General features: G+C 37.8%; 1 protein-coding gene across 1 annotated transcript in view; it reads right to left on the bottom strand.

The window, feature by feature from the left end:
• Positions 1–12,375, bottom strand: part of MROH9 (maestro heat like repeat family member 9) — a 166,354-nt gene that overhangs the window by 59,780 nt on the left and 94,199 nt on the right. Inside the window, exons 3-6 of the mRNA XM_052653549.1 lie at positions 9,372–9,507; positions 8,725–8,811; positions 6,213–6,317; positions 313–448 (exon numbers count right to left, since the gene is read on the bottom strand). Of these exons, the coding sequence (XP_052509509.1) occupies positions 313–448; positions 6,213–6,317; positions 8,725–8,811; positions 9,372–9,507 (464 nt within the window). The remainder of the gene's footprint in view (positions 1–312; positions 449–6,212; positions 6,318–8,724; positions 8,812–9,371; positions 9,508–12,375) is intronic.

Here is a 12,375-nt window from a genome sequence, read left to right as displayed (position 1 = left end):
CTTACTCTTTGCGACCCCATGGACTATAGCCTGCCAGGCTCCTCTATCCATGGGATTTTCCAGGCAAGAATACTGGAGTGGGTTGCCATTTCCTTCTCCAGGTGATATTCCTGACCCAGGGATACATATTGAAGAACCAACTATAACATTTTAAAAATAATTCTAAAAAAGATTCAAAAATACATTTTGATAAGTGGAGCTATAGATCTTGGGGCAGGATTTAGAAATCTACGGACGTAGAACCTCCTTGGAACCCACAATAGAATAATTAGGAACAGATTCTTCATAACCCTTAGAAAAGATGAATCTTACCGCTTTGACACTTTGCAATGCAGAGGAGGTGATACATTCCCACAAATGCCTGTTGTGTGATTGAGGGATCAGAATGAGAACACAAAAGAGATAACTCTGCTGCCAGGACACCCAAACATGGAGCATTAACGCTTGCCTAGTGAACAAACAAAGTAGAAAAATACATTTGCTAAGCATCAGCTCAGTTCAGTTCAGTTGCTCAGTCGTGTCTGACTCTATGTGACCCCATGAATCGCAGCACACCAGGACTCCCTGTCCATCACCAACTCCTGGAGTTTACTCAGACTCACGTCCATTGAGTCAGTGATGCCATCCAGCCATCTCATCCTCTGACGACCCCTTCTTCTCCTGCCCCCAATCCCTCCCAGCATCAAAGTCTTTTCCAATGAGTCAACTCTTTGCATGAGGTGGCCAAAGTACTGGAGTTTCAGCTTTAGCATCATTCCTTCCAAAGAAATCCCGGGGCTGATCTCCTTCAGAATGGACTGGTTGGATCGCCTTGCAGTCCAAGGGACTCTCAAGAGTCTTCTCCAACACCACAGTTCAAAAGCATCAATTCTTGAGCGCTCAGCCTTCTTCACAGTCCAACTCTCACATCCAATAGTCAATGTTAAATGTTTGTGTCTGATATGCACACACACATGCACATATACGCACACACACTCACACACATACGCACACACACTCACACAGACTCAAACACACAGTAAGTCTCCCACATATGAACATACTCTGTTCTGAGAGTTTGTTCATAAGTCCAATTTGTTCATAAGTCCAAAAAATTTACCTTAGGTACAATCGGCTATAGAGTACTGTACTGTAATAGGGTTACAATACTTTTCACACAAATACATAGAAAAATAAAACATCTAACATCTTACAGTAAAGTATTTTGAAAAGTACAGTAGTACAATGAAACAGCTGGCATATTTGCATTCACATCTTTGAATGATCACAACTTGAAGATTTATATGTAGGGGGCTTACTGTATCTGACTATGGTTACAGTTGAGTGTCAGAATACACAAACTATGTATTAAAATCCTTGCTCTGTTACTGAGTCTCAATTTTCTCATCTGTGAAATGCATATAACAAATGCTACCATGTAACATTATTGTGGGAACTAAGGGGGTAACATTTATGACAAAAAGGAAAGTTCCTAGCAAAGTGCTTGGAAATACTAGAGATTCCACCTAATGTTAGTTTCTATTCCATAGAGTAGGTACCTATTTGTAGGTAGCAAACTCTTAGGATACTGGGTTGGGGAGTGAATGTCCAAAAACTTTCATGCTCCTTCTCCATGTATGAAACACTTCAGATGACTCTCTGAGTCACTGGAGAAGTGTGACTTTTCTTCCTACAATTGCTCTAATTCTTTCCAGGAAAATTAATTTTTTAAAAAACTCAGTACATTTGCTTCTGGTATAAAAGCTACTATCAGAACATTTATATATCTCTCCTCCCACCTTCCCCCCACCCCATACACACACAACTTCCTTGTGGCTTCTCAAATAGGCTTCTCAAATATTTAGGTTTTCATCTTGACTGATTTGTTTGGTCAGATCACATGTAAATAGAGAGGAAAGCAGATGTGTAGAAGAAGAGATGGAAGAGACATTTTGCTTTTCTGAAGGTGTGAGTATTATTACCAATTTTTTTAAGCAATTAGGACTCTGCCCACATGTAGGTTTGCTCAACTAGTGGGCCTGCAGAATCTTCTTGTCTCTAAGATGAATTATTACTTTTCCTAGATAGATGTTTTGATGAATGAGCAATGGTTGGTGGTAAAAGAGTCAAACCAACCTTGCAGGGAGATCTCAAGACCTGTTTCTCCTTCTTTGTATTACTCTCATATACCCTTATCTCATACACCTTCTCTGTTGCTTGACTCACTCACATCTATCTCAGTCTTACACACATTCACACACACATAGCACACACACACACTTATATGGAGTCATTCCTGAAAAAACATGAGGTGACCTAGGTCATGTGCCAAGGATATAACCAAGTTAGAATGCTGGGAGTGATGGTCTAAGTAGAAGGGAAGATAATCTCTTGCTTCTGTGGATGTCTTCCTTGGATTCTTTCTGCCTATACTTCTTTGTAAGGCTACCCCCATCCTTAGGTGGCTCAGTGGTAGAGAATCCATCAATGCAGGAGATGCAGTTTCGATACTTGGGTTGGGAAGATCCCCTGCAGTAGGAAATGGCAACCCGCTGCAGTATTCTTGCATGGGAAATTCCATGGACAGAGGAGCCTGGTGGGCTACAGTCCATGGGGTGGCAAAGAGTTGGACAAGCTTCAGCACACAATTTAGGAGAATCTACAAGCAGACAGTAGAGGTCGCTGTTCAGGCCCTAGGAAGAAACCTTTTATTTCCACTGGGTAGTCTGCTCTTTTGGTTTGCATTCCAAGTTTCTTTTTCCACTGAATGTTAAGATTTTCAGAACTGTAATTGTGTTATAGGTTTAATAAAAAAGGGCAAGGTGCTCTTTTTCTCTACTGGGGATAACGGAGGAGTATGAGTCTGTGCCTAGTATTTTTGCCACAAGCTTCTCTACCATAAAAGTTTTTGCCACATACATTTCTGCTGCAAACATTTCAACACATGACTAATTGGTGATAAGGCAATTTTGCTGTGAAAGATAAAATAATTAGTTGACAGTTCGGTCTGACACTTTGGTTTTAACTGGTTAAAATGAGTCAGACTTTCTTTCAGTTAGCCCATTTATTGATGGCTTTATTGAGCTGACAGATGACAATGATTTGCCCCAAGAGTTGGTTTCTTATTTTGAAACATGTTACATTGAAGGAAAAAGAGGTTAAGAGTCTCAAAGGCTCAGAGGTGAACCTGCATTTCCCATAGAATGTTGGAATGTCTATGAACAGACGTGGTAAGATGCCAAGAACAAAAAACAGGAAAGAGGTTTTTATGACACAATATAAAGTTCAGTTACAAATGTGCATTCTAATACTCAGAAACCAATGAAGGAAGAAATTTTGTCAAAAAAAGAGAAAAATTGCCATGCTGAATGAGGAGATGAATCAACAAGCAAAAAACTTATACTATGAACGAAAACCTTCAAAGACAGGTGCTTAAGTACCACCCACAAAATAAAATCTATTTTTTTGCAGGGGCAGGATTGACATGAATTTACACACATTTTAAATGTGTTTAAATTGCATTTCTCAAGAAAGTCTTTTAAATTTGTTATTAAATTTTCAAGTTTCATAATGACCTTTTCAATGTCCTCCTTTTATTTTTCATTATTTTATTTTTTATGAAAAAAAAAGTTGCCTCATGGCCAATTAGTTACACTGCAAAGATATCTGTGGCAAAGATGCTTATAGCAAAAGTACCTAGAACCAGGTGAGTATGTCTTACAGCTTATCTCATTGGAGCTGGGGGGGCATTTACAGGGGATTGGCCCTAGAGTTTTTTGTGTATAGTTTTTTTTGCCTTGAACATTCTCTCTGTTTATCTCTTCTCATGAACTTGTGTATGTATAACTCTGAGCAGGTGTCTTTGTAAAGGAAGCTGCTAATGATGCCAGATCGGGTCTTTCTAGATGTGTGTCTCTAGCAGAGTAAGTGTGGCCATGTCTAGACTGCATAGCATGTTTGGGGTAGAGGGGAGACATGACCTAGTATGGGCCAAGAGAAGAGTAAGGTTGTTTGAACCTTGGGGCACACTGATTATGCCCTGCACAGGTCCTTTCAAAAGTCTGCCAACCTCAGTCACACCTCCTCAAACACAAGACTTCGGGGATTTTAATACAGTCTAACTCTTTTTTTTTTTTTTAATAAGAAAATCTATATAAAGTGCTGAAAGTAGGAAAGAGTTAAGGTCTGGAGAAATGTAGCTTCTCTGTTTCTGTCCCTAAGTGCTCCTGCTTAGTTTTCTGGCCCTTTCTTACTGGATTCCTTTTTTTCGCATACTGCTGGCCTCTCCATTCCTTATAAGAATTATGAGAGTTTCAAGTGTTAACTTCCAAAAGTAAACACTTACTAAGTCATTTAGCTGCTTCTTATCCATCTCCAAACAATGGACGTCCACTTCGGTTCTCACATCAGTTTGGGACATTGCCTACCTATTCCTGCTTGATGAATCAGTACAGAGGCCATATTCACTTTCTGTTGTTTCCTTTTGGTATATAAATATTTCCTCTTTACTTCTTTTGAGACTAAATACTCATCTGTACCCCAAATTATTTATTTTTGATTATCATTTTGTACTCTTTATTTACCCGGGGCTATTATATTTGGAGGGTTTTCTCAAATGCCTGCCAAGTCTCAGTTGTCTACTCATATTTAAGAATGTGATGCCACTAGTGGGATTTTGTATGTGAGCAAGTCTTGTCAACTGGTCAACTTGGCTTTAGAGTAGCTGAATGGGGACACTGGGTCATGCTGAAGTATGTCTAAACAACAGAACCAAGATGATTTTCTCAGAGAATTTGTAATTGTTTTGAGAAATAAGTCCTCAACATTTCATCTGCCAATGGACTCATTTCCCTGTGGAATAGTGTATGTGTAAAGGAGGATGGGATGCTACGTAGATCCTTCTGTATGAGGTGAGTCTTTTCAGTGAGTTAGCACATCTTCAAGTTTCCTCTGCCTCCCACCCTTCATCATTACTTGGGTTTCCAAAGCTTCAGACTCTCCAGGGTCCATAGGGCAAACTACCTCCCTTTTCAGCCATCCTCCATCCTGATGTTCACGTGCCCCTGTCTTTCAGCTTCTCCTGCCAGACTTTATTCAGTTACCATCTTCTATCTATTCTGTCATCCAGAAGTTTGCTGACCTCGCTAGCCCATTAGGATCCCTTTACTAATTCTCTTTGTTGCTGTAGCTTTATACATTTAACACCTTTTATTACTATCATTTTGTGGACAGAGTGGAGATAAGACGTGTGGACAAGATGTTAGCTTCGACTAGAAATCCTTCACCTGTCTTTTGAATGCTGATATGCCAAAGGAACAAATCTAGGAAAAATCTCTGTTGATGAGATAAGGTGACATGTTTAGCTCACATGTCTTCACCTGTTTGAAAACAGTTTAATCGAAAGGGTAAATATTCTTTGAGTGGAGCCATTCCTTCATCCTGATGGTCACACAAATCATGTAAAAGGAATACTATTTTAAAATATATTTCTGATAGAATACAAATGAAAGAATTGTTCGATAGGACAAGGGCCTCTGAGAGTCTGGAAGACACAGCATATGGTAATTTATGAAGACAATAGTTTTTATCCAGTGAATGGCCAGAACCTGAGAACAGAATGGGTAGTTATAATTAGAGAATGGCAGAAAAAAATCTTCCTGTATTATTTACACTGTGTCAGATATAGATATACACAGACCTTGCCTATGGGGAGTTCAGCTTTTAATTTGTTAATCTTTTTGCCCATTGTATGTATTTGTCCCCTCACCTCCATTAATTTCACTGACTTAATTATCTTTAAAAATTGTAATCTTCCTGTGCTTCAAAGACGGCTCTGATGGTAAAGAATCTGCCTGCAACGGGGGAGACCTAGGTTCGATTCCTGGATCGGGAAGACTTCCTGGAGAAGGAAATGGCAACCCACTCCAGTATTCTTGCCTGGAGAATTCTGTGGACTATCATCCATGGGGTTGCAAAGAGCCGGATACGACTGAGCGACTAAAATAATAATGATTATCTTTAGAAGACATTATTAAAAGAGAATGTTAACTTAGTAAAGGTTTGTTTCCAAGACTGAGGTAAGCTGGATGAGGCTATTATAGTTCCCACCATCTGGAAAATGCTGGTGTGCTTCCACCTGGTGGCGGTCAGCAAACACTGCAGAACAAAGGAAAGCAATGCTGCAGAAGCGGTCTTCAGGAGCCCGTGGCAAAGGAGCAGTCCCTGTGACTTACAGATCCCTTGACTTTCCTGGCTGCAAAGCTTAGCACTCTGCTGATCACCACCATGGCTTCCTCCTGCATGTACGAATTATCTTCATTCATCCATACAGCCATTTCCTGTTGAAAACACAAGAACCACCCTGGAACCGTGGTGTTTATATTTCCACAAGTTCCTTTCTTCTGCTCAGATCATCACCTTCAAGAAGCCAAGATTCCCCGTGATCTCCCAATGATTTCACACCTATTCTATATGTATTTAAAAAGTATGACAATGAGCTTGTATACCACTGTCTATAATAGTATAGTACTTCATCTGCCATAGTAGCTACACCTGGGTTTTGTTTTATTTAATTCTATCCAACATGTATTTACTAATATCCACTATTAACAATCACTTTGCCAGACATCATGAAAAGTTCAGCATGGGTTATTAGGATTACCATGATTATCATGGATTATCATGGAAAACAGGATTATCATCAACTATTTCTCCTCTTTTTATTTTAAAGTGCATGTTAATTCTCTCTGTTAAATCATAGGATCTGATTTTCAGTTTAAAAAAAAAATCAAAATGTGATCTGATCCTGAAATGTCATTTTATTCCATAATTTCCTCTGCAAATTCACGATACAGATACTTTCTGTCTCATGGTATAGAATATATTCCTGGAGTCAGCTCAGTGAGAAAGTTCTTGTTAATTTTAATTCATTGCTAAATCTGGTCTGTCTTGCTGTGGCTTCTGCCTCTTTGTTCTAAATCCTCAGGTGCAAGGACATAGGTATAACCTTGGGAAAGGAATAAGACTTCATGTGCCTCACATGTTAACCACCATTAGTAGACTTATTAAGGCTGATTGTTGGAGTCCTTAGTATTTATGTCAATGGTTGGCTAAATCTCTTCCCTTTCACTTGCTCCCATTGTATAAAACTGTTCTGAAGTTTATTTCCTAGGAATGAAGAGTCTTTAGAGCTCAGCGTCTTCCTTCTCCGGGAGTGAGGTTCAGCTCTTTCGGAGGGTCAGGGGAGTTTCTAGATGTGGTAGGTTTAAGAATAAGGTGGTCAAGTAACAGACTCCCGAGTTACAGTAGCGCCTCCACTCATTAGATGCCCATGTATTACTGCTTCTCTCTCAGCTTCCATTTCCTTCTCTGAAAAATGGGAGAAATAATTTTAACTTTCTCACAGGGTTATTTTAAGGATTAAATTAAATAACCCATTTATTAAGTATTCAGCTTAGTGCCTGACATAGAGTAAATGCTCAATAAGCAGCATAGGGTGGTTGAAAGAGTATACATGGGAGTGTTAGCGAAAGTGTTAGTCACTCAGTTGTGTCCAACTCTTTGCAACCCCATGAACTTGTAGCCCACTAGGCTCCTCTGTCCATAGAATTCTCCAGGCAAGAATACTAGAGTGGATAGCCATTCCCTTCTCCAGGGGATCTTCCTGACGCAGGGACTGAACCCGCCTCTCCTGCATTGCAGGCAGACTCTTCAGCATCTGACCTGCCAGGGAAACCCTTGGCTTTACCTTTCACTTTCAATAACCACCTTAAAGTGCATGGAAAATATATGGCTAAAATCAGGCACAAATTACATCTGTATATTTTATTATCTTTCACATTTCTACTTATCTACATATATATCAATTCTACTTCTTTCCTTGAATGTATTTTATGATTTGCAAAACCCATCAATCTAGTTTCTCAGTATTTCCAGACAGCTGCCTCTGGATGTTATCATGTTAAAAATGCAAAATTGAAAATCATAATATGTCCAGATAAGTCTGTGTCTCTGGCTGGCACATTAAAAATACACTGAAGTCTTGGATATGAAAATTGGGATTATAGATGTTTATGAGACCTTCCTTGATACATGGTATCCTTGAAGATAGGATGCCCATGGAATTCCCTAGTCCCAGAGTTGTGAGGGAAGAATATGCATATTAACATTATCAAAATATGGCTAACTGTTACATGGACCTGAAGATGGTTTAGACCAATCGTTGTATGTTCTGCTACCCTATATTGTGTTCACACTTATGTTGCCACATAATACCTGGCTTCTTAAGTGTCTGTTGTTGCCATACTCCCAAAACTGAATTCTTAAAATTCTGTCTCTGTGGTTCAAATAAAAGGAAGGGATTTCATTTGGGAGATAATGACATATTCTGAAAGGTAAAGAAAATCTTTCAGCTGCCAGATTCTTGAAGGAGATGTAAGTATGGCAAATGATAAAAAGTAAAATAGAGTATGGGCTTCCCTGGTGGCTTAGTGGTAAAGAACCTGCCTGTCAATTCAGGAGACACAAGTTCAACCCCTGGGTTGAGAAGATTCCCCTGGAGGAAGAAATGGCAACTGATTCCAGTATTCTTGCCTAGAAAAATCCCAAGGACAGAGGAGGCTAGAAGATTACAGCCCATGGGTTTGAAAAAGAGTTGGACATGACTTAGGGACTAAACAACAATAGCAATGTAGTATACTCTTTAGCTTTATGACAAGAAAACAAAGCCATTTATCTTCTGTTTACCTTTAAGATCTGCAGTTTGTAGACATCTTTAGACACTAAGATCAGAAGAGTGTCCTCAAATATGTTTAAAATAGTTCGGTATAAATTCTGAAAAACAAGGAAGTTAGACAACCAGCCAGCCAGTAGTTATGTAATCCTGGATCGTCAGTTCTCCCCATATATTGAAGGTAAAAAAAAAAAAAAAAAGCAGAGATGTAGCTATGGAGGTGAGACCTCATTCAATACAACATGCCATGAACTGCTTTAATACCTTGTAGGACAAGTGAACTGTGTAGCAAGACTGAGAAATAAAAAACCATGGATGTTACTGATCTTACTACAGAAGTCTCCCAACCTGCACTTTTCTTGGCTCCTATTTACTTCTTTGAAGCACTTGCCAGTAAACTTGCTGGACTTGCTAAACAAATTAAGCAAAATCTCTTCACCCATTTGTTCCTATAAATTCAATACAATTCCTTACACCCCAGGGATTGTAGAGTTCACCGGGAGTCCAGAAAAAGAGATTAGTGCTGGAATATGCTGCTATTTATCTATTATATCCAAAATGAGTGAAGAAGAAAACATAGATTACAACTTGTGGGCAGACATTCTGTGGGATTGCTGTGCATAAAGACGTCTCATCATGATTAAAGGAAGCAAAGTCTTACTTCTAGGTCGTTTTCGTCATCTTCATTCATACCAGCTTCCCTCACTTCATCAAGATTTGTGACAGCAAATGCCATTTTAAAGGATGACTTTATTATCTTCAATTGAGTTTCAAACTGCAATGCAGGATCCACGAAGCTGACCAAAAAAAAAAAAAAAAAAAAGATATAATTATTAAACTAAAGAAAGAACAGATGTAAGCTAAATTTAGTGGCCTTTTCTTAGTTTAAGAGTCAGGATACTAGAACATGAGGCCCAAATTTTGGCTTTATATAATGTGTGAATTTTAAATATTACTCTAAAATTATTATGGTGATTTAAATATAAAGGAATCATTTTTTTTGGTAAAAAATAATTTGTAATCAGTTATTTAGAATTCAGAATATATTTCTCCATAGACATAATACTTTACAGGGTGGTTATTTCCCAGCTAAGCTCTTCAAGCCATGCTGAAATTTAGGTAGTTGAAATATATCACTGCCACATTTTATCTAATCCTTGAGACTGTGTTTCTCACATGTAACACTTCTGATATTGAGATACATCTTCCAGTAGATGGCAAAAGAAACCTTCCCATCAACCGTTAAAAAGATAAGTTGCGACACAGCTATTTTTCCTTTGATAAGTGTGATCTGGATAACGGTGCCTCCTGGGTTTTTTAAGTACAAATAATTATTTTTTTTATAAGATGGTAATATAGTTGGTAAAGGTAGGAAATCTTGTGCTGAACTCAGAATCATTTCCCTCTACTGGACAAGAAGATCTAAATATCTGCTATCCATTGTTTGAAATGGAATCTCCTGAATCATAGTAGATAATTTTTTAAATCTTAGGAAGATTGATTTGACTTATTCATGGACTCCAGTGGATTTTCAGACTGTGAACAAATAAAAGTGTGTTACCTATCAAAAAGTTCCAGTGGTTTTTTCCAGTGGTAGGATTCTAGGGATGTATGATTTGATTTAGGAAAATGAAAAATTAATATTTTGATAAAATAGAAAATTGTCTTGTACTTTGAAATCATATTACCAGTTCTAAAAATGCTAAGATGGTCCACATGATGAACAAGGATTAGGAAAGTAGCATGATGCTCCCCTGGTAGCTCAGCTGGTAAAGAATCTGCCTGTAATGCAGGAGACCCTGCTTTGATTCCTGGGTTGGGAAGATTCGCTGGAGAAGGGATAGGCTACCCACTCCAGTATTCTTGGTCTTCCCTGGTGGTTCAGACGGTAAAGAATCCGCCTGTAATGTGAGAGACCAGGGTTCAGACCGGGGGTTGGGAAGATCCCCTGGAGGAGGGCATAGCAACCCACTCTCGTATTCTTGGCTGGAGAATCCGCATGGACAGAGGAGCCTGGTGGGCTAGAGTCCATGGGGTCGTAAAGGCTGAGACACAGCTGAGTGACTAAGCACACTAAGCACACACGTGATGCTCTGATGCCATTCACAACTGCTGATGGAGTAAGAGTCTTCTCATTTTAAATGTGAAGGAGGTTGGGGGTCAGATATTGGTGATACTAAAGAAAGCCCAACAAAAATATATGGGTCAACATAGATGATTATCAGCAAAATGGCAGTTATTTTCAAAAGAGCAGTTATTAAATTACTAGTGTGTTTTATAGCTAGAGACATCTTGGTCTTGAGAATTGCAGTGTAAAACTTTTCTTATATTCTAAGATATATAACAATATGGTATAGAAATAAATGTGAGAAGAAACAATAAATATCTCTCACAAATTACTGTATGCTTTTTAAAAATTTTTGAACTAAATACTTGTTTCTGATATTGGAGTGAAGTGAGAATTAGTGGTAAACCAAATATACTAAAAATTTTTCTTGAAAATGTTTTATTTCTTTTCATTGTAGAGCAATAGTATTACATAATATTAGTAAGTGAAATTTTTGCAAGATTAATTTCAAGAATCACAATTGACTAAAGGAAAGTAGATGCCTCTTGATAAAAGCATGGGAATATTATATAAAACAATTGAATAAAGGAAAGTAGATGCCTCTTGATAAAAGCATGGGAATATTATATAAAACAATTGAATAAAGGAAAGTAGATGCCTCTTGATAAAAGCATGGGAATATTATATAAAACATGATCAGAAATAAATCAGGAAGGCTATATCAATATATTATATGATTAATTCAAATAAAAAAGCATTAAGAGATATGTACAATTAATATAAATTGATAAAAGTTATAGTTATTACCATAAAATCTCAAGCACATAGAAATAAAATTGAAAATTGTTGAACATATTTATTAAAATATAATTTATATGTTGAGGTATGTTCCTTCTATTCCTGCTTTCTGGAGAGTTTTTATCATAAATGGATGTTGAATTTTGTCAAAGGCCTTCTCTGCATCTATTGAGATAATCATATGGCTTTTATTTTTCAATTTGTTAATGTGGTGAATTACATTGATTGATTTGCAGATATTGAAGAATCCTTGCATCCCTGGGATAAAGCCCACTTGGTCATGGTGTATGATCTTTTTAATGTGTTGTTGGATTCTGATTGCTAGAATTTTGTTGAGGATTTTTGCATCTATGTTCATCAGTGATATTGGCCTGCAGTTTTCTTTTTTTGTGGCATCTTTGTCAGGTTTTGGTATTAGGATGATGGTGGCCTCATAGAATGAGTTTGGAAGTTTACCTTCCTCTGCAATTTTCTGGAAGAGTTTGAGTAGGATAGGTGTTAGCTCTTCTCGAAATTTTTGGTAGAATTCAGCTGTGAAGCCGTCTGGACCTGGGCTTTTGTTTGCTGGAAGGTTTCTGATAACAGTTTCAATTTCCATGCTTGTGATGGATCTGTTAAGATTTTCTATTTCTTCCTGGTTCAGTTTTGGAAAATTGTACTTTTCTAAGAATTTTTCCATTTCTTTCACGTTGTCCATTTTATTGGCATATAATTGCTGATAGTATTCTCTTATGATCCTTTGTATTTCTGTGTTGTCTGTTGTGATCTCTCCATTTTCATTTCTAATTTTATTGATTTG

Source organism: Budorcas taxicolor, chromosome 16 (genome assembly GCF_023091745.1).
Source record: "Budorcas taxicolor isolate Tak-1 chromosome 16, Takin1.1, whole genome shotgun sequence".
NCBI classification, from domain to species: domain Eukaryota; kingdom Metazoa; phylum Chordata; class Mammalia; order Artiodactyla; family Bovidae; genus Budorcas; species Budorcas taxicolor.
The sequence above is the reverse complement of the archived record's forward strand: the minus strand, read 5'-3'. Positions and strand labels throughout refer to the sequence as shown.